This window comes from Phascolarctos cinereus, unplaced genomic scaffold, assembly GCF_003287225.1.
Source record: "Phascolarctos cinereus isolate Bilbo 61053 unplaced genomic scaffold, phaCin_HiC Scaffold_9;HRSCAF=440, whole genome shotgun sequence".
NCBI classification, from domain to species: domain Eukaryota; kingdom Metazoa; phylum Chordata; class Mammalia; order Diprotodontia; family Phascolarctidae; genus Phascolarctos; species Phascolarctos cinereus.
The window spans coordinates 224,576,450-224,597,879 of NW_027556402.1; the positions used below are offsets into that span (position 1 = coordinate 224,576,450).

General features: G+C 39.4%; 1 protein-coding gene across 2 annotated transcripts in view; it reads left to right on the top strand.

The window, feature by feature from the left end:
* Positions 1-21,430, top strand: part of BBOX1 (gamma-butyrobetaine hydroxylase 1) — an 86,270-nt gene that overhangs the window by 19,555 nt on the left and 45,285 nt on the right. Inside the window, exons 2-3 of one of the 2 annotated variants that reach the window (XM_020977789.2) lie at positions 879-1,132; positions 2,801-2,915. In XM_020977789.2, coding sequence (XP_020833448.1) covers positions 911-1,132; positions 2,801-2,915 — 337 coding nt within the window. In that variant the 5' untranslated portion in view covers positions 879-910. The remainder of the gene's footprint in view (positions 1-878; positions 1,133-2,800; positions 2,916-21,430) is intronic. The other variant, XM_078148264.1, reaches the window with a different exon arrangement.

The following is a 21,430-nucleotide window of genomic DNA, read 5'->3' on the forward strand; positions in this document are numbered from 1 at the left end:
GGAAATGAATGTTGAAAACTACAAATAAATAAATTTATATTAAAAAAAAATAGGCACAGAGGAGCAGTTAGATGGCACAGTGGATAGAGTACTGGCCCTGGAGTCAGGAGGACCTGAGTTCAAATCCGGCCTCAGACACATAACACTTACTAGCTGTGTGACTCTGGGCAAGTCACTTAACTCCAATTGCCCCATCAAAAAAAATTAAATAAATAAATAAATAATAAGCACAAACTCTCAGGGTTGGAACAAGTTCACTTATTTTACAAATAAGCAAACTAAGGCAAAGAAAATTTAAATAACTAGTCCAGGATCACACATCCAGTATATTTCAGATGCAAGCCTGAATCTAGGTCTTCCTGCCTGAGGCTATTTCTCTGTCTCCATTTTCTTTCAGGCAATTGAGCTGTTAAGTGATTTACCCAGGGTCACATAGTCAGTATGTGTCAAAGGCAAGATCTGAACCTAAGTCTTCCTAAGGTCCTCTTTCTCTCCATTTCTCATAGGCATTTGTTATTAAATAACAAATAAGCTTAGGTATATTTTTCAATTATGGAGAATTTTGCTTTCTAAAAATTTCATACAGTTATAATGATAAAATTACAATTTTCATCGAGTCCAAACTCAGTGCATGTGATTCTTTAAAATCACAGTGGAAGAACTGAAGGACTGTTTTCTTCCCAGTCCTTGACTCAAAATAATTATCTTGTTTATTTTCCATCTACTGCTTCTGTTGCCAGCATGTAAAATAATCTAACAGCAACAAAGGTCTCCTCAAAATGTGAATCGTGGTAGCTAAGTAAAGAACAAACACACCATGTACTTTGCTTGTGGGGCAAAAGAACAAGCTATGTCCTTTTAACTCTGCTCTCCCACAGCAGGTTGGACATTCCTGCCAAGGGCTGGCAGCATGAGTTCAGCTATCCTGAAGGTGGAGGCTCTGGATGCCGACCATTTGGTCCAGATTCACTGGGATGACGGCGAAGAGTCTCTCTACCCTGCCGTGTGGCTGAGAGACAATTGCCAATGCCCTTGCTGCTACCTGGACTCTGCAAAAGCTCGTAAACTCCTCATCGAAGCCCTCGACGTTAACACATGGGTCAAGCACTTAACTTTGATCAACCAAAGAAAGGTATTTTCTCTCTTTAAACCTTTAATATTGCCTTTAAGAAAAAGTTAAACTAATTTTGAAGAAATTTGTATTAAGGGGCTATTTTTTAACCTTGCTAGACAAATGTATGCCCATATCCCTAGATATCAGTACAGTGTCTGGTGCGCACTAGGTGCTTAATACTCAATTGACTGATTGAGCCCAAAGCTCAATGCAGAAATCTCCAGCCAGAAGGTTGGGATCTACCAATAAGTCTTAGAATTGAATTTTATTGAATGGAATAGAATGGAATCCTCAGAAAGGGATCTTAAAGAACAGTTAGTGTAGGGATCTGGAACCATTTTTGTGTCATGGACCCCTTCATCACACTGGTGAAGCCCACGGAACTTTTCTCAGAATCATTTTTTTAAATAAATGAAATGCTAAATTTTTGTTAGAAATTAGTGAAAATGAGATTGAATTTTTTTCTAACCAAGTTCACAGAGCCCCCGAAATCTATCCATTGGTCAATGAAATCCCAGCTAAGAACCTTTTTCATTTTTGTGTTTGAGGTAACTAATATTCAGAAAGGTTTTTCTGTTCCAGATGTGGGGATAGGCTAGATGGCTGCTTAGGTCCTTTTCCGCTCCAAAATTCTGTTCTTCTGACTAAGTGACTGATTCAAGGCTATACCTGAAGTTAGGACCAAAGCTCAAACTCAAATCCAAGTGTGCTGACTCCTGAACTTAATTTGTATGTGGTTTGGCTACCAATCTGGTTGCTACAGTCACACACATAGCCTTTCTTTACCATAATCCACCTCTCTAATGTTGAAATGGACTCCCGGAAAGGAAGGAAAACTCTGCCACCTTGTGCTGTCCACCCATTGGGCCTTTCACTGACTCAAGGATTTCACTGCTAGCATTCATGTGCTCCTGAACACCACTCCCCTCATTCCCGGACCCCAAGCCTGACCTCACAATGATGACGTAGACTTGGATAAATCAACAAAAGGTCTCGTACAAAGGCTGAAAGCCTGTGCTTTCACAACCAGAGAGGAGAGAGGAGACCATGTTCTCATCAGGATGCAACCTTAACTCCATCTAGAACTCTAAAGCATGTCACACAGCTGTAACATGTCACAACCCCAGACGTGCCAATTTCATATCTTTCATTAACTATACCTAGCCTCAGAAGCAGGATGACTTAGCAAAACAAAGAACTGGGAGTCAGGAGACCAGAGCCACTGTTCTGACTCTTGCCACTAACAAATCATGCGACCTTAAGCAAGAGACAGCTCTTTTCTGGGCCTCAGTTTCCTCATCTACAAAATGAAGTGTTGGGCCTAGACAGACTTCAAAACTCTAGAATTCTTGGCTTCTATGCTAAAGAGTAATTTGGTTTACATTTCAATCCAGATATTTGCTAAATCTCCCAATTCTCCACATTTTTTTTAAGTGACTGTAGAGTAGAGGTGACAGGCTCAAAATTCCAGAAAGACTTGAATCAGATTAAAATGTAATTAGGAAATGTTTAACAAAATAAATAAAAATACAATATAACAAAGATAATGCTAATTTGCAGTTTTCTAAGTCAACAGGCAAGATCTAAGTCAACAGAGATCCATTTCTATTTGAGTTTGAAGCTTCTACTGAAAAGTACTGAGTGTCTAACAGCATATAAACACACGTTTGTTTACTGTGTTAAAAGGTACATATCATATGGCCTGATGAACACATTAGTGATTTCGAAGCAGAATGGCTAAAGAAAAGATGTTTTTCCCAAAAATCCAGAGCAAAACTCCAAAAAGAATTGTTTTTTCCAGGTAGGTGTACTTTTTAAATCTATTATAATCTTTAAAATCGTATTAAAGCACTCCCCCCCCCGCCCTGAAATCATTCCCTAACATGTGATTTTAAAAAAAGCCAATGTGATCTTCTAGTAACAGCCACATTGTGTGATGACCAGCTTTGATTGACTTAGCTCTTCTTTTCAATGCAAGGATCGAAGACATCTCCAAAAGTCTCATGATGGAAAATGCTATCCACATCCAAAGAAAGACCTAGGGAATTTGAATGCAGATCGAAGCACACTATTTGTTTTTTTTTTCTTCTGTTCTGTTTTGTTTCCTCTTTCTTGTGGTTCCTCCTATTGGTTCTAATTCTTCCTTACAACACGATTGATGTGAAAATATGTTTAATAGGAATGTGTATGTGTAGCCTATATCAGATTGCACTCCATCTTGGGGAGGGAGGTGGAGAAGGAGGGGGAGGAAAATTTAAAATTCAAAAGCTTATGGAAGTGATTGTTGATAAATCAAAATAAATTAATTAAAAAAGTGATTTTCTAAAGAGGATTTACTAAAAGCTTGTCCACATTAGGTACTTGTGTCTAGGCAAGTGATGGTTACTCAGGAAACCCAGACAAAGAAGAAAGGGCACCAGAACCTAATGGATCAGTTTCATCTACGGCTATCCCTTTTATTAGGGCAGTGCAATGAATATGAGAAGAATAAAACACAACAGCAAACACAGTTCCTGTTCCCAAGGTGGTTACTAATTGGAAGCTGAGACTACAGAGGCATTTTGGTCCCAACTGACCTTTCTAGGTTTATTACTATCTGCAGGACTATCCCCTGTTCCTCAGACGTGCCCTTTTCTGTCCAGCCTTCTGTTTGCTCCTAACTATCCCTTCTGCCTTGTTCACCTTTAACCCCCAATTCCACCTCCCCAGGTCTTACCAGTCCTTCTAGGTCCAACCTGAATGCCATCCAAATCTAATGTAATCATCCCTAAAATGCCTTCACTTTTCATCCCTCTGTTGCTGAACTGCCTCCTTCTGCCCTCTCTCTTCACAGCTTTATGTCTACTGATAATCTAGTTTTAATTTTCAATGCAAATCTTTTCATAAGCAGCTAGCACCACTAAGAGCCAGGTCAGGACTAGATGGGCCTTGATGTACAAAAGTTAAGCATTTGCTGTTACTACATAGCAGTAGACGGTGCAATGGATACAGCATTAGACCAGAGTCAAGAAGAGTTCTAAACTAGCTTTAGACACTAACTAGCTGAGTGACCTTGTACATGTCATTTGACCTCTGTCATCTTCAATTTCCTCATCTATATAATGGGGATAATAATAGCACCTACCTTCCAGAGTTGTTATGAAGATAAAATGAGACATCTGCAAAGAGTTTTGCAAATCTCAAAGTGCTATATATAAATACTGAGCGTTTAGTGAGTCAGTGATATTTAAAGGTCTAAGAGTCATCTTTCTATCTAGACTATAATCTCCACAATGGCAAGGATTCTATCTTACTCAATTGTTTGTCTGTCTGCTTGTTTTTTGGCTTCCCCAAAGGGCTGAGTACAATGAACTGGACTCACTAGGCACTTAGTAAATGCTGAGTGACAAAAAAAAGATGAGTTGGAAAGTCAGAGCAATTGGTCTTTTTAGGGGTGAAGGTAAACTTAGAACACAGTAATGGGCAGTATGGCACAAGTCAGGAGAGACATAGGTTCATATCCCACATTTCACTCTTAGTAGTTGTGTGACTATGGGCCAGTCCTTTAACTCCCAGTATGTGTCACAGACAGGACTTAAACCCTGGCTTTGAGGCTGGCCTTCTATCCACTATGCTACTATGGCTTCTTCATTTGTTGTTGTTGTTGTTCAGTCATTGGGTTTTCTTGGCAAAGATACTGGAGTGGTGCCATTTCCTTCTCCAGCTCATTTTATAGTGGTTAGAGAGCTGGACCTGGAGTCAGGAAGACCCGAGTTCAAATTCAGACTCAGACATCAGTTACATGACCCTGGTAAAGTCACTTAACCTCTGTTTGCCTCAATTTACTGGAAAAGGAAATAACAAACCACTCCAATATCTTTGCCAAGAAAACCCAATGGATAATATTGGCATAAAATGGTCCAAGGGGTCATGAAGAGTTGAACACAACCAACCAACAATATTAAGAGGGCTTTAAATGCTAGGCTATGGATTTTTAACTTTATTTTAGTGGCAATAGGGAGCCATTGAATATGGTTTTTCAGTAAGGACAGTAAAAGCCCTATCTGTAGTCTAAGAATATCATTTTAACAGCTATGTGGTTGATGGATTGGTGACGAGAGAGTTTGGAATCAGGATGCTGATTAAGAGGCTATCGTAAATAGTCTCAACAAGAAGTAATGAGGGCCTGAACTAAGAGGGTACTGTGTGGGTAGAGAGAAGAGGGCTACTGCAAGAGATGTTGTAGAGGTAGGGCCAACAAGATTTAGCAGCTGACTCAATATGGAGGCCCTAGAGATCAATTAATACAATCTGGTTATTTATAAAAGAGGAAAGCACTTATAGAGAAGGGGGCTTCCACATGCTGCTTTGAACTAATGTAGAATTTGAACCTAGATCTTTCCTGACTCCAAAGCTAACAACATTCTGGAAACATTCAAGCATAAGCCTACATAAGTCCAGTGAATTTCTGACGTTATAAAAGTCACAAGTAGCCAAATGAGGACATCCTGACTCAGATCACCAGCACTCTGTCCATTATAACATGTGCTTCCCCCTTTCCTGGACTATCAGCCCAGCATGTAAAATTGCTTCTTTCCTATTTTGAGGTGAGATCAAACTCTGAAAGATCCTTCTTGTTAGCACTTTTAAGATGGCACTGTACTGCAAGGAGCTAGACAAAATTCCCTGGATCCGTCCTACCCTTTATCCAGTTTGGCCAAAACAAGACAATGTGGCTGAGATGCTATCAGAGGATATTCTTCCCTCCCATGTAAAGGAAAAGAAATTATCTGCATTTTCCTACCTTAGAAAAAGAGAATGGAACCTGTTTTCTTTCTCAATTTTTTCATGAAGAATCTGATTAAAAATTAAGTAAAGATGAATGTCAAACAGCACATCATTTAAAAGGAACACTGAGTACAAAGCAGCAGACCCAAGTCCTTATCCAGGACCTATGTACCATGAACTAGCTCATGCCTTTCCACAAGTTCTCTGGAACTGTGCCCCATTTATAAAACTGGGAGGTCAGACTCAGTGATCCCTAAGCACCTTCCCAACACTAACATTCTGAATCAAATATTAACTCATGTACTTTGACAAGAAGATTGCCACGGTGGAATCACGATAGAACAGCTGGTGCCAACGTGCTATTTTTATTTTTGCTGCTACTGTCATTATTAAGCACCACCATCTTAGGGCTTAATCATTCTTTAAGGATTTCCCCCCTAATTTGACTTTTAAATAATAAAATTCTCTTGATTTTGTTTCCTTAAAAATTTCCTGCTGTCCGTTTTGACTATTTGAACAATAAGAAAGCTTTCTTTTTTATTACTAAAGCTTATAACTTTCAAGCATTGTAAAAGTATCAGGCACAGTATATGAATGTTTCTTGGCCATTATGATTTTATTTCTTTGAGCTGACCTTTCTTATATGATAAGAAAGAAGATGAACTGCTCGCATAGTGAGCGCAAGAGGTAACCAATAGAGAGCTCTGGTCCACTGTTATCCTTTAGAGGTCAAGAGAGCCTGAGGAAGGCACCTGGCCCATTGGGTAGGCACAGTCAGTGACCTTTTGACATAAAATCATCATAAATTCAGTGTTAAATGAGTCAATGGGGAGAAGGCTGGACCTGCAATCAGAAAGACCTGAGTTCAAAACCTGCCTCAGATATTTACTAGCTGCGTGGCCCTGGGCAAGTCATATAACCTCTAAATGCCTCCATTACCACAACTATAAAATAGAGTTAATAATATTTGTTAAAAAAAAAAAAGCTTTTTAAACATCATCTGTTGTTCAGTCATTCAGTCATGTCTGACTCTTCGTGACTCCATGAATCACATTGTCCATGGAGTTTTCTTGGCAAAGATACTTGAGTGGTTTGCCATTTCCTTCTCCAGCGGATTAAGGGAAACAAATATTAAGTGACTTATCTGGGGTCACACAGCTAGTATCTGAGACCACATTTGAACTCAGGTCTTCTTGACTCCAACAGCGGCCACTGGATTGGAAAAGATGAGTTTACATCTCAGTCCTAAAGAAGGACAATGCTAAGGAACATTGAAATTACCAAACACTTGTATTCATTTCGCCTGCCAGGGAGGTTATGCTCAAGATTCTGCAAACTAGGCTTCAGCAATACATGAACTGAGAATTACCAGAAGAAAAGGCTGGTTTTCAAAGAGGCATAGGAACCAAATTGCCAACATTAGCTGGACTATGGAGAAAGCAAAGGAGTTCCAGGAAAACATCTCCTTCTGCCTCATTAACTATTCTAAAGGCTTTGACTGTGTGGATCACAACAAAATGTGGCAAGCCCTCAAAGAGAGTGGAGTACTAGATCATCTTAGTTGTCTTCTGAGGAACCTATACACGGGCCAAGAAGCAACAGTTAGAATCAAAAATGGAACAACTGATTTAAGATTGGGAAAGGAGTATGATCATGTTGTATATCGTTACCTTATTTATTTAACTGATATGTACAATACAGCCTGTGAAATGCCAGGCTGGGGGAATCAAAAGCTGGAATTAAGGTTGCTGGGAGAAATATCAATGATCTCAGATATGCAGATGATACCACTCTGACACCATTCTAGAAGTATCCCATCTCCTTTTGGATTAATTCCCGTGTCTGCATATGTGTGAACTTTGCTTTACTACTTCCCTCATACTAAAAGGGTCAGATCTGCCATCTGAAAACAAAATATGATTATCTTTCTTTTATATTTTGATAAATACTAAAGATGCTGGAGTTATTAAATTTTATCTCAGGAAAAACTCAGAACTGGTTTGTTTGCTGTTGTGGAATCTCTTACTGCTTTCAATACACAATTAGTAATCAACTGTTTTGTATACTTGTCTTCAGTTTTCATTTCGACAAGCAAGCATTATAATTAAAGCTACCAGAATAAAATCTTTGAACTATTTTTAATGATGTCAGAAAATAAAGAATTAAAAAGCCTCTTCATGAGGGTAAAAGAGGAGAATGTAAAAGCTGGTTTGAAGCTTGACATAAAAAAAAACTAAGATCTTGGCAACTGTTCTAATCAGTTGCTGGTAAACAGAGGGAGAAAAAATGGAAGCCATGTCGGATTTTATATTCTTGGGCTGAAAGATCACTGCAGATGACAACTGCATCCATGAAATTAAAAGATGCTTGCCCCTTGGAAGGAAAGCTATGGCAAATCTGGACAGCCACTGGAAAGCAGAGACATCACCTCGCCAGCAAAGGTCCATCTAGTCAAAGCCATGGTTTTTCCAGTAGTAATGTATGGCTGTGATAGTTGGACTATAAGGAAAGCTGAACACCGCAGAATTGATTCCTTCAAATTGTGGTGCTAGAGAAGACTTTTGAGTCCTTAATCAGGAAGAAAATTAAATCAGTCAATACTTAAAGAAATTAATTCAGGCTATTCACTGGAAATGCAAATATTGAAGCTTAAATACCTTGGCCACATAATGAGAAGATAGGACTTATTGAAAAAGATCCTGATGATGGGGCAGCTAGGTGGTACAGTGGATAGAGCACCAGCCCTGAAGTCAGGAGGACCAGAGTTCAAACCCAGCCTCTTGACACTTGACATTTACTAGCTGTGTGACCCTGGGCAAGTCACTTAACCCCAATTGCCAAAAAAAAAAAAAAGGACCCTGATGCTGGGAAAGATTGAAAGCAAAAGGAGAAAGGGATGGAAGAAGCTGAGATGGATAGTTAGTGTCATGGAAACAGCAAACCTGAACTTAGACAGATGTAGAAAGACAGTGGAGGATAGAAATGCTGGAGTGCTATAGTCCATGGGGTCACAAAGAGTCAGATATGATTGAACAATAACTTCCTGACTCCAGGCCCGGTGCTCTGCCCACTGAGCCATCGAGATGCCCCAAACTTTATAGCACTTTGTAAATGCCAGCTGTTATTATCATTGTCATCACTAGCAGTAGTATGGTCATTGTTATAGCTGTTGCTGTTGCTATGCCTGCCTCTGGCCCCAGGCATATCAATTTGCTGAGTGTACAATACTTCCAGACATCGGGAGAGCCACCCAGCAGAACCAGACCCTAATGCTGCACAGTTCAACCTTCTTGTTCTCTCACCTTCCAACACACCTAGCTCTTCGGTTGTCATATAATGAAGTAACAACAAACAGAACCCAAAAAACAAACTGCATCCTAAACCACAACAAACAGCAGGCTGGAGGGTCTAGATTTCCCTATCTCTCTGTGCTAGCCACAGGCAGCATCAGCATGAAAAACAGGCCGATGCCTTCATCAGGATCATTGACTGCACATGTGGCCTTTCTGCCCCACAGATGAATCGTCCAGCTTCTCTGCTTTGGTCGCAGAGGGGTCACAATTAGCTTCAGTGGAGGGTATATTCACACAGATAAAAAAATCACAGCTACTGAGAGAGAATAATGTAGGTAAGGTATAGTGACATACCTGCCAGGACCAGCAGAATGGAGCAAAATAGAAGTGATATGATTTTCATTTAGACAGTGGAAAAATGGAATCATACTGACAGACCAGAATACGGACCAGAAAAACATGAAGGTAACTGGCTTCTGCTACCAGGACACACTGGAAAACTTTGTCATGGTTTCAAATGGGCCCTGAATTTTAAAACACATTTCCAAGCCATAGAATTTGTGGGTCAAAGAAGAAACAATGCTATGTATAGATATCTATATGGATATTTAGGAGGGTTTTTCTGTTTTGTTACATGCTTTATTATTACTCTCTTCCACCAAACATTTATACTTTGTAATTAGTATGCAATTCAGTGTATTTATAAAAGATTCTCCAGTAAAGTTCTATTATGATGCCTCACCGTGAGAAGAAGATAATCCTGGGTTCTCAGTGGCAATGGTAGCAGCACACAGACTCTAGAGTGGGGAACCTATAGCCTCAAAGCCATACGTGGCCCTCCAGGTCCTCAAGTGCAGCCCTTTGACTTAATCCAAACTTCGCAGAACAAGTCCCTTTAATAAAAGGATTTGTTCTGTAAAACTTGGACTCCGTCAAAAGACCGCACTCAAGGGCCTAGAAGTCCACATGTGGCTTAGAGGCTGCAGGTTCCCCACCCCTGGTAATGGCCCAGTAATGGACCATATATCTATGGGATGAGAACCAGCCTAGCAAAGTACAGAGAAGTTCATCACCAAGGTGAGTTTCACAAACATTTATTAAATAGCTACTGTACACAAAGCATGGAGAATGTAATACCAAAATGAAACGGCTCCCAGCTCCCTCCCACCCCAAGGAGCTTATATTGTAACAGGAGTAGACAACACGTACGCAAAGAAAGAGATCAGATTGCTCGAGGAGAAGGGGACGGAACAAGCGTCCACTGCGATAGTGATCGATAGTGATGGAGAAGTGGTGAATGATGGTAAACATTCTGGGGGGCCCAGGTTGGGGTGGTTGCATTGAAGACATGGGGAAGCCTGGCAGGAATAGGTGGAGATAAAAGAGACAATGTTAAGTTCAGAAAACAGCTCTTGATCCACTTTGGCTACAGTGTATCTAGCACGGGATGGGGAGAAGTAGGAAACAAGGCGAGAAAGGTCAGCTGACGTTCAGCTATGGAAGCCTTTAGAGGCTGGACTGAGGAGGGTTTTTTTTGTCCTGTTGGGAGCCATAAAAGGTTTTTTTGAGTGGCATAGTGATATGGTCAGACTTGTGGGTTAAAAAGACTATCATGGCGGCCTCATGGAATACAGACTGAAGAAGGGAGGGGTTGGGAGTCCAGCTGGGAAATTATTGCAGTAGTCTGCGCAGTAAGTGATAAGAGCCTGGCCTAGAGTACAACAAGAAAAAGAGAGATAAGAGTTTTGTTTTTAAATGATTCTGTGCTAATACAATTAATAAAACTTGGCAACTGATTAAGTATGGGAAGGGGGTAGAGAGAGAAGAGTGAAGGAGGATTCTATGGTTATAAACCTGAGAGGACAAACATGCTCTTGACAAAAATATGAATGTTTGGAGAGAGGCAAAGTGAAGGGGGAAGGCAAATAGTTCTGCCTGGGTCATAGAGGCTGCTGGGTGGCACACAGTGGGTAGACACTTAACAGAGAGAAGATGTGACTCCAAATCTGGCCTCTGACACATACTAGCTGTGTGACTCTGGGCAAATCACGTAAGTTCTCAAAGTCTAAAGGAGAAAGTTGGATGTGATAATGTCTAAGGTAACTTTTAGCTCTAAAATCAAGAAACAAAAACAGTTAAGAACCCCTGCTCTAGTTTCTTGATATCCCAGGGTACCAATGGAACACACAGGATGTTAAGAGGTTTTTCCCTTTTCTTCTTATGAATTATGCATAGCAGTTTACAATATAGAGTTATGACTCCATGATATCACATTTCTGGCCAAAAACTCAAAATGTCATTCAAAGATTTAGGAACAAAGGTTGCTGAATTTTGCCATTGTCATATGGCTGGCTGGAAGGGCCAGAGATTCATTTCTACTTAGAAATGCAAAATTTCCATCATGTAGTCAAAATGATCAGCACTTAATGTATTTCACAGAACAAGGGGGAAAAATCTGTATCTTGTGTGTTCTTCCATATGTGACTCTAAATCCATATGCTTGCCTCTCTTTTTCCTAATTGCCAAAAAGCTAACCTGTTTTCCTATTTCTTTGAAACAGCACAGAAATATTTCAAGTTAAACCCTGACTTTGAGTGTTACATTTGGAAGGCAGTTCAGACTGCTTTCCAAAACACTATCAATATACAAGCTCTGTTTGTGTAAATGGAAAGAGCGCTGAGAATGAAGTTAAAACATTCCAAAGACGTGCGTTTGAATCCCCATTCTACCCCTTTAAAATCTATGCATCCTTAGACACGGTATAGTATACAGGGCATTCTTGTGCGGGTATAGGCTGGACTGAAATGGTGGCCACTGAGGTCCCTTTGTGTTACTTGCAAATCATTTCTGTGTCTTCCCTCCTTTTTAAATAATCAGAACAGACTTCAAATACCGAATATTTCTTAAAGATCTGGAGAAGGGGCGGGGGACTGGCCTGATGAAAAATCCTTGGGCAATCCTTTTTCACCAAAGGAACATCATTATGCAGACTGACCTTTCTTTTCCACTGACACTGATAGAGAAGTAATTTCACCCATGCCGTTTTGAGACAGGGTCCACTTGTTAGTTTTTCCTTTCATGAGCCAGCCCCTCTGTAAATTCTCTCTCTCCTAGCTCTTCCCTTTGGAAACAAGCAGAACAAGTTGAATTAATTTGTTATAAGGTCAGGAAGTTTCATCAAAAATGGCGAGAGTAAAATACACATGGTTCATTCCTTTCCCTTTTATTTTTCCAATCTGATGACTAACTTAAAAACCACAGCAAATATATTGCTGTTCAGTCATTTTTCAATTGTGTCCTACACTTTGTGACCCCATTTGGAGTTTTCTTGGCAGAGATCCTGGAGTGGTTTGCCATTTCCTTCTCTGGCTTATTTTACAGATGAGGAAACCGAGGCAAACAGGGTTAAGTAACTTGCCCAGGGTCTAGTAAGTGTCTGAGGCCAGATTTGAACCCATGAAAATGAGTCTTCTTGAGTCCAGGCCCAGTACTGTGCCATCTAGCTACCCCAACAAATATATTAACTTTTGTAAAATTGGAAAAGCAAAACAGGGGCATTTTCCTGCCCTCTTGTTTTCTCCTACAAGTGCCCTGTATAGAGTGAGCATTTAATAAACATTTGCTGAATCAAATGGAATGATAGTTTTGCAAGAATGAGTTACCATATTTTCAAGTAGGAGAAAACTAGAAAGGATTTTCTTCCATGGGTGAACAGCACTCAGCGTTCTCATGAACAAGGCTGCCTCCCCCTAGTCCATGCCCCATTTTCCTTTCCTTTCCATTTTATAGTCAGGGAATGTTTTTATAACATTGGCGCTTGAACAGCAAACATCCAATTTGGAAGTTATATGGTATGACACTTTCGTGAAGTGGAATTGGATGATTTTATGCATTGGCCTCATCTTTATCAGAGGCCGTACACCCAAGGGACAGATTTTGGCTTGCCGATTCTACCAGCGCACATGTTGGGAAAGCTACATGCCAAAAAGGAAGCACAGAGTCAAAACTCATTACTCCTGGACCCTGATTCTACCCCAGTTCCTCAAGCAGGCAATCCAGGTGGTAGGCTTACACTCAGTAACTCAGGATAGCATTCCAATGTGGAGCCCAGAGATATACAAGGATTATTCTCAATTTCACAACAGGTATGCGAGATTTAGATCCTCCAATACTCCCCTATGCAACTGACATGAATGAAATGTGGACCACCATTTTTTTTATATTGTCCATTTGTATAATAATGAGGTCATTCATTCTGTTGGTTCAAACCAAAATCCAAGTGAAATAATTAGGAAACTAGTGCTTGAGCTTCCTCAACCTAACCGGAGCTTCTTTTTTCTTGTTGTATTGCAAATAATAAGTATTATGACAACCATTTGCCAACCACTTGACATATATTTTTTGGTGAGGCAAATAGGGTTAAGTGACTTGCCCAGGGACATACAGCTGGTAAGTGTTATGTGCCTGAGATTGGATTTGAACTCAGGTCCTCCTGACTCTAAGGCTGAAGCTCTATCCACTGCACCACCTAGCTGCCCCTATTTGTATAATATTTTGAGGTTTACTTCATGGTCTGCTAATATTATCTCACTTGATCCTCACAACAACCCTGGGATATGAATGCTATTATTATCCCCTTTTATAGATGAAGAAACTGAGGCACAGAAGTTAAGTGACTTGCCCAGAGTCACACAGCTACTAAATAGGAAATTAGTACAACTAAAGTTCGATTTGAACTTAGGTCTTCCTGACTCCAGGCTCAGCATTTTTTCTGCTGCTCTACCTAAGTTAGTATCAATGAGACAAGGCTATAGCTCGTTGAAAAGTAAAGTTTTAAATGGAAAAAAAAGGACAGGAAAACTTAGTTTAATCATAGTCCTTCCATGAATCATCTAACTGCTTATTTTTTTCCCTAAATTCTTATGTTCTAAGGGCCCTGAGAGCAGGATCTCTGTTGAATTTATCTTTGTATTCCCATGGTAAATTACACTTGGTAGGCATTTAATAAATATATATTTTTTAATTTTGCTTCATAAATATTTGGTTAACTTAATTGGTAAAGACACTTTCTATATTGCCAGTGATTAATACAGTGCCTGGCACATACTAGGTGCTTAATAAATGTTTACTGATTGGTTACAATAGAAGGAAGAATGTGAAAATATGGTATTGGAGAGATATAGAGTCCTCAGTTGCAGGGCTGAATAACTGGTTCTTGCTGGAAGGATCCAGGGCACTTCAATAGAAAGGACGGCATTTGAACTAATCTTTGAAGAATGGGTAGGAAGGGGTTGGTTGGGCCTCGCACAGGAGGATATTCCAAACAGGGAAAACAACCTGAGCAAAGACACAAACAGAAAGGAATACACTGGCCATGTTTGGAGAGCTGCAAGGAATCCTCCTTTTCTAGGTCATGGGCTGCGTGGAGGGAAGAAGCAGGAAATAAGACTGGAAAAACACATGAAGGCTGGATTGGGAAGTTTTTGAATGCCAGATGAAGGAATTTGGAATGTGGCTTCTGAAGGATGCATTGAATCGTTTTCTTGCTTGGAGGCCCTGTAAAATAGCGCTAGTCTCTATACTTTTGATGCATAGCTGAAACTTCTTCCAGGTTGCCTACCTATTTGCCTTCATATCACAGGACCTAGTGAGGACATAATAGGTATCTCATTGAGGGCAGTGAGGTGGTGCAGTGGATAGAGCACTGGGCTTAGAACCAGGACTCATCTTCAGGAGTTCAAATACAGCCTCAGACATTTATTAGCTGTGTGACCCTGGGTAAGTTAACCCTTTTTGCCTCAGTTTCCTCATCTGTAAAATGAACTGGAGAAGGAAATGGCAAACCACTCCAGCATCTCTGCCAAGAAAAGCCCAAATGGAGTCTCAAAGAATCAGGCATTACTGAAACGACTAAACAACAAAGACATGTCATGAATATTTGTTGATTGTTTGATAAACATGGTGTCTTAGAAGTAGAGCAGATGATCAATGATCATTGTGTCCAGAGATTCTTAACCTGGGTCCATGAACTTTCTCTAAAACATTTTGAAAATTATATTTCCATATAATTAGTTTCCTTTGTCCTGTGTATTTTATGCATTTAAAATAAAATCACTCAGGTATCCCTAGGTTTTACCAGACTAACTCACAAAAGAAGTTAAGAACCACTGGACTAGTCATTTTACAGATAAGGAAACTGAGGCACAGAGAGGCAAAGAAGTCCAAAGTCATAGTGATAAGTGGCAGCTTTTCCACCATGTTCCCAGGGCATCACTTTAATTCCATCATCTTTTCATTTACATACACACACACCAAAACAGGTAGAAACGTGTCTATTACAAAGAGGATTTTTAGATTTGTTTTTCCCCCCTTAAAATATAAGATTAAGCTCTATGCCAGGTCTTTTACCAGAAGAAGAATAATTGAGAAATTGTCAAAGGTTTAAGATGAGGGGACAAATCCACTCTTAACTAGAAAAACACTCCAGAGTCCTTTGCCCCGAGTGAGGGTTCTTCCACTCTGCAAGGATTTTTGGTTCACTCTTATTTTGCTTTTTTTTTTTGGTTCCTGGGCATTCCTATTTGCCTTTTTTTTTTTTTGGTTCCTGGGCATGGCCCAGAGAAGTTATTTACAGGAAATGATACAGAACAATTGGCTCTTCTTCTGCCCATTAGATGAGCTGGTCTCAGAGCCAAAGAACAGTTCACAGCAGGTGGGTTGAAGTTCCTAAGCTTCTGAAATAATACATTTCAGCCCAATGTCCTGGACTTCTAAGTCTTTCTCTAAAGAAGATTTCGAGGTCCTTCTCTTTTGAAATGAAACTTAAGATCCAGGAATGTGGCTCTGAACCCTGAGACATGATCCCAACAAATGACTCCTTGAAAACCAGCACTGTATGTGAATAAATTTTATTATGTGTGAAGCATATGTCCAAGGAAGTATTTATTAGTAAGGCCACAAGTTAAAGTAGAAAGAATGGGTCATACCTTAAATATTCTGTAATTTGCTACACTGTTTATATTCCCATGCCCAAGTGTGAAAGTTAAATTTGTTTTGAATGAGTTCTCCTGACATATGATTTATTATAGTCAAGTGTGTTTTTATTCACGTCCCTGGGTATTTGTTTTCCATTTGAGAAGAGATAAAAAGAAAAATTGTCTTTTAAATTTTATTTTGGTTTCTAAGTTTTAGGAGACAGGAATATTGAGTAACTACTGTCAGTATCATGTTTTGTTTTGTTTTTTGCAAGCGCAGGTTAATGAAGTGTGATATTACTTCTTCCCAACCATTGGGTTGTTTTTTCATTCTTTGACAATCTTAATGAACTTGATAACTGGTTTGTCCCAGAGCAGTTTCTTTAAAACTAAAATCTGAAATAAAAGATTGCATGAATGGCTAACATTCAGAGACATGTGCTTGGATCCTCATTTCTCTAGAGTTTTTTTATGCCAGAAACCTCCAATGGGGCACTGGTGGTTGGGAATTTGCCACCTTGGCAGAATTTCAAGATCATTATAACCATTCCCTCTTAGTCTGGTAAGTTAGAAAAACATAATCCAAATAACGTAATTCTAGTAATAGTGGTGGTATGGCGTCATGCTGTTCCTGATAAGCAGGGCAGCGGAGTTGTGCGGCACTGTTTTTCACTGTTACCTTTCTGTAGACCAGGACATTGGCTCCCCATTGATACAAGGAACAATTATTTTGTCTTCCTGTCCTTTATATAAGTTCTGCAATATACATAATTATTGACGTAATAGTTATATAGACATAACTTAGAAGTAAATAGTGTAATGCACACTCAATTTTTGCTGGTAGGGTATGACGTCAAAAAAGTTTGAATACTACTCATCTAAAGAGAAACATTAGGAAAAATAGCCTCATCTATGGAAAGTATTGGACTCAGACTCCTGAAAACCTTGGTTTGAATCCTACCTCAGACACTTATGTGAACTCAATTTCTCTGAAGCTGTTCTCTCTTTTATAAAATGGGGATGTTTTGTGACATTCAAATAAAATAACAAATGCAAAATGCTTTGCAAATCTAACACACTACATGAAGGTGAACTATTACTATTCCTTACTCCAACCTCTTCCTTTTACCCCTGAGAAAAATGAGTCCCAGAGCAGTCAACTCTGAATTATATAACATAGTAAATGGCAGCCCTGGTGTTCAAATTCGGTGTTCTTTCCCCTCTACCGTGCTCGGAAAATCTGATTGAGTCTATGCTCTTAAAAGGAAAAGTGAACAAAAATAAAAATACCAACAGTACCCAATCATGCCTAGTTTGTACCCTACACACATCTTCTTTTGGATGGTCAAAGTATTTTGACCAACTTCAGGCATGTTTAAATATTTACCTTCCTGCAAATGTGTTTCTTTTTAATCTGACTTTAAAATTGCATAAGACTCAACTCAATGAAACTTCCTGTAAAATAAGAGCAGTCTTAAGCAAAACCAAATGGTCCAAATGAATGGGCTACCCAAAATACAGGCACATGTTACCAAAGGGGGAAAAAAAGCTGGTTGATTGTTAGCTGTGCTGAACCATTATTCATTTTAGAAATGCCAAGTCTCAGTTGTATATCATCTTGTGCAATGAAACCTGCTTGTGTTGTGGGGTTTTCTATGCTGAAATCCTCGTCCCTAAGTGGTATTTATCATTAAATGCTCAGATTCAAGCATGGTGAAATAAGAGCTTTCTCAATTCCAACACCAAATTCAATAAATATTTGTCAAACACTTAGTCCGTGTAAAGTACTGTATTAAACTCAGGGAATACAAAAACAAGCATGAAATGGATTCTCTGTATGATTCAGCCAAGTTATTTCACCTCTGCAAGACTAAATTTCTTCAACTCGCAAGTGAAGGGGATGAATTAAAATAATCTCTCAAGTCCCTTCTAGCTCTGATACCATAAAACTATGAAAGATCCTCTCATCTTAAGTTGTACTACATAATAGATTGAGCACTGTACTTGGAGTCTGGAAGACCTAGGTTCAGATCCATATTGAGACACTGACTGCATGATCCTGGAACAAGTCACTTAACCTGACTGTGCCTCAGTTTCCTCACTGTTATATTAAAGTGCTGGACTTCGTGGCCTGTTCCTTTGCAGCTCTAAGCTTAGGAACCTAATTTCCTAAGATATAAAATAAGTACAAGAGAGTAAAGGAAGAATCAGATAGTGATATCCAGGAATATTTGAGAAGAGGGAATACTAAAGGCTATGAGATCAGGGGAAAGCTTCATGGAAGAAAAAGCATCTGAGCTGGGCCTTGAAGGAAGAAAAGGATTCTGGGAAGCATAACTGAGGATAGAGGTCACTGCAGAAATGAGGAACAGCTTATCCAAATGCATGGAGGCTGAAGATGGTATTTTCCAGGCAAGGAGGCAGCATATAGAAGAGCTTGGCTGGATTACAGAGTGTGGGAAGTCATTCAAAATAAGACTGGAAAGATATATTGGAAATAAATTGCATTGAGTGTGAAATTGGCGCCCTGAAGGAGTTTGTGCTTAATTTGGGGAGGGCAATAAGGAAGGACTGAAGGTTTATGATGAGGGTCATGATATGATCAGACTTGCACTTTAAGAAGATTATTTGGAAATCGTGTGAAGGAAAGGCCAAACAAGGAAAGAGTAGAAGCAAAGGGACCAATTAAGAGAAAACAACAGCTTGGGCAAGGCCATGGGAATGAATGGAAAAGAAGGATCTTAGAGATGATGTGAAGGTACCAAAGAAAACTTTCAGATTCTAAACCCAGATACCTCGGGTAGAGATGAGGGCGGGGCGACCTCGACAGAGACGAGGTAGTGTAGAGGAGGGGGTAGACTAAAACTTTTAATGTGCTAAATGGAGGCGTGCAAAGGATGCCCAAGTGGCTAACAAATTAGAGCTGGGAACATAAATAGAACAGTCTTACACCAAGAGATTATGACGATGCCAGCAGGGGAGTGGATGAGATCAGCAAGAGAAGGAACAGAGAGAAGAGACTCAAGGTTCAGAAATGCTTAGGGTACCGAAGACGTCTGATGAGAAGATGGAGTTGGGCAGGTACAAAGAGAACCAGAGAGGGACGGAGGAATGGAAACCAAAAGAGGAGCACTCAGCTCTTGGCCCCAAGTTCCCAAGAGTCTGATGAAGATTTTTAAAACATAGCCTTGAAATTAACATTTTGAGGGACAGATTTCAGTATCATTTTTGTCTCCCAGGGGACTTTTTATAAAGAACCAGCAGAGTTCTAGGAATTCAAATAGAGAATCAAAGAAATTAAGCAGACCAAAATAGGTCAAGGCCTTAATATTCATATTCAGCAAACAAGTCCTGATTGTCTTTACTAGGATACTTGGCACAGTGGCTAGAATGCTACACTTAGAGTCACAAAGATCAGAGTTCAAATCCTGCCTCACACATCAGCTATGTGACCCTGGGCAAGTCACTTGACTCCTCTAAGCCTCTGGTTCTTCATCTGTAAAATGAGAATAATAATAGCATCTGCCTCCTGGAGTTGTAGTATGGATAAAATGAGATATTATAGGTAAAGTGCTTTGCAAATCTCAAAGCACTCTATAAATGCTAGCTATTATTATTATACTGAACATTCAGCTATAATAACATTTGACCATATATAATAAAACAATAATAACAATTCACATATATCCACTACTTAAATGTGTACAAGGTGCCTTATATACATCATTTCATGTGATCCTCCAACAGTCCTGCATAGCAGGTGTTATTTTAAAGCCCCATTTTACAGGTGAGGGAAACTGAGGCTGAGAATTTTAACATCAAGTTCAGGATCACTCAGTTGGTGTCTGTATTGGGAATAAGACCCATATCTTTCCAGCACAAAGCCCAATACTGTCCATTATGCCATGTCAAATATCAGGTTTCATTTATTTGTTATTCTTCAGTAAGTATAGCAAAGACAGGAATAGCTAGCATTTATATAGTACTTTAAAATTCACAAGCATTTGACGTATTTTAACTCATGTGATCCTTACAACAATGCTATGAGATAGGGACTATTTATATCCCCATTTAACAGATGAGAAAACTGAAGCAGATAGAGGTTAAGTAGCTTGATCAGACTCATTTAGCTAGGGAGTCTGAGGCCGAATTCCAACTCAGGTCTTCCCAACTCCCAGTTCTGCTATCCATCCGCTAAGCCATTTAGACGTCTAATATAAAATGTTGTCCTTTGCATCAGTAAGACCATAGGCATGCATAGAACTCTATGCACACCAATGGTAAGACCCATTTGCTTTCCATTATTGGTGATAGGTATGCACTGATCCAGCTATGCTTTCTCTGTCAGTGTACTTTATGACTAAAGGGATACGTTTGCAAGATGACTATTTTATGTTATTAAGAGACCAGAGTAACACTACCCAACCTGTGTGAGTAAAATAATGGTAATTATTATTATATGTTTATAATTAGCTATACGATATAGTGAATAGAATGCTGGGCTTGGAATTAGGAAGACCTGAGTTCAAATCCTGCCTTAGAAATTTACAAGCTGTATGGCCATACAAACTGCTTAACCTCTCTATGCCTCAGTTTTCTTATTTGTAAAACGAAGGGACTGGACTCTATGGCCTCTTTGGTCCCTTCTGGCTCTAAATCTTGTGATCCTTTTTATTATCCTTTAATAGGTTACATTTACAAAGTAAATAACAGGAAATGATCACTGCTCTTCACTAGAGCCCCATGGGATAGGTAACAATAAATACTACTATCCCCTTTTCATAGATAAGGAAATTAAGGCTTACAGAAATGAGATAATTTGCTCAAGGTCATACAGTGTTGGAGCCAGAATACCCAAGTCTTCATATTCAAAGTTCCCTGTCCTTTCCACCATATCACTTCTTGTCCTCACCCTTATTGGCATGGTTTGCTAACCAAACAAAAAGAAATTAATTGGTTTGTTGACTATACAGAATGTCAAAAGTCCTAGGGAACCTAACAGACTAAAATGAATGACAGATTGATCATTTGATCTCTAAGCATCATGCCAGCTCTAAAATTCCATGAATCGGTTATTAAGTTTCAGGCTTGATAAAATTGAAGTCATTATCTGTATTCAGTCTAAGTTGACAGTTATATTTCATTTATTTATAACCTTAGATAAAAGTAAATGGTGGTTTCTTTTTTATGCCTATATAATGAAATTCTCTTCCAACTTGAAATTGGTCGATTTTATTGCCTAGAGATCAGTCAACATCCAACGTATTTATCACCATCTGGGC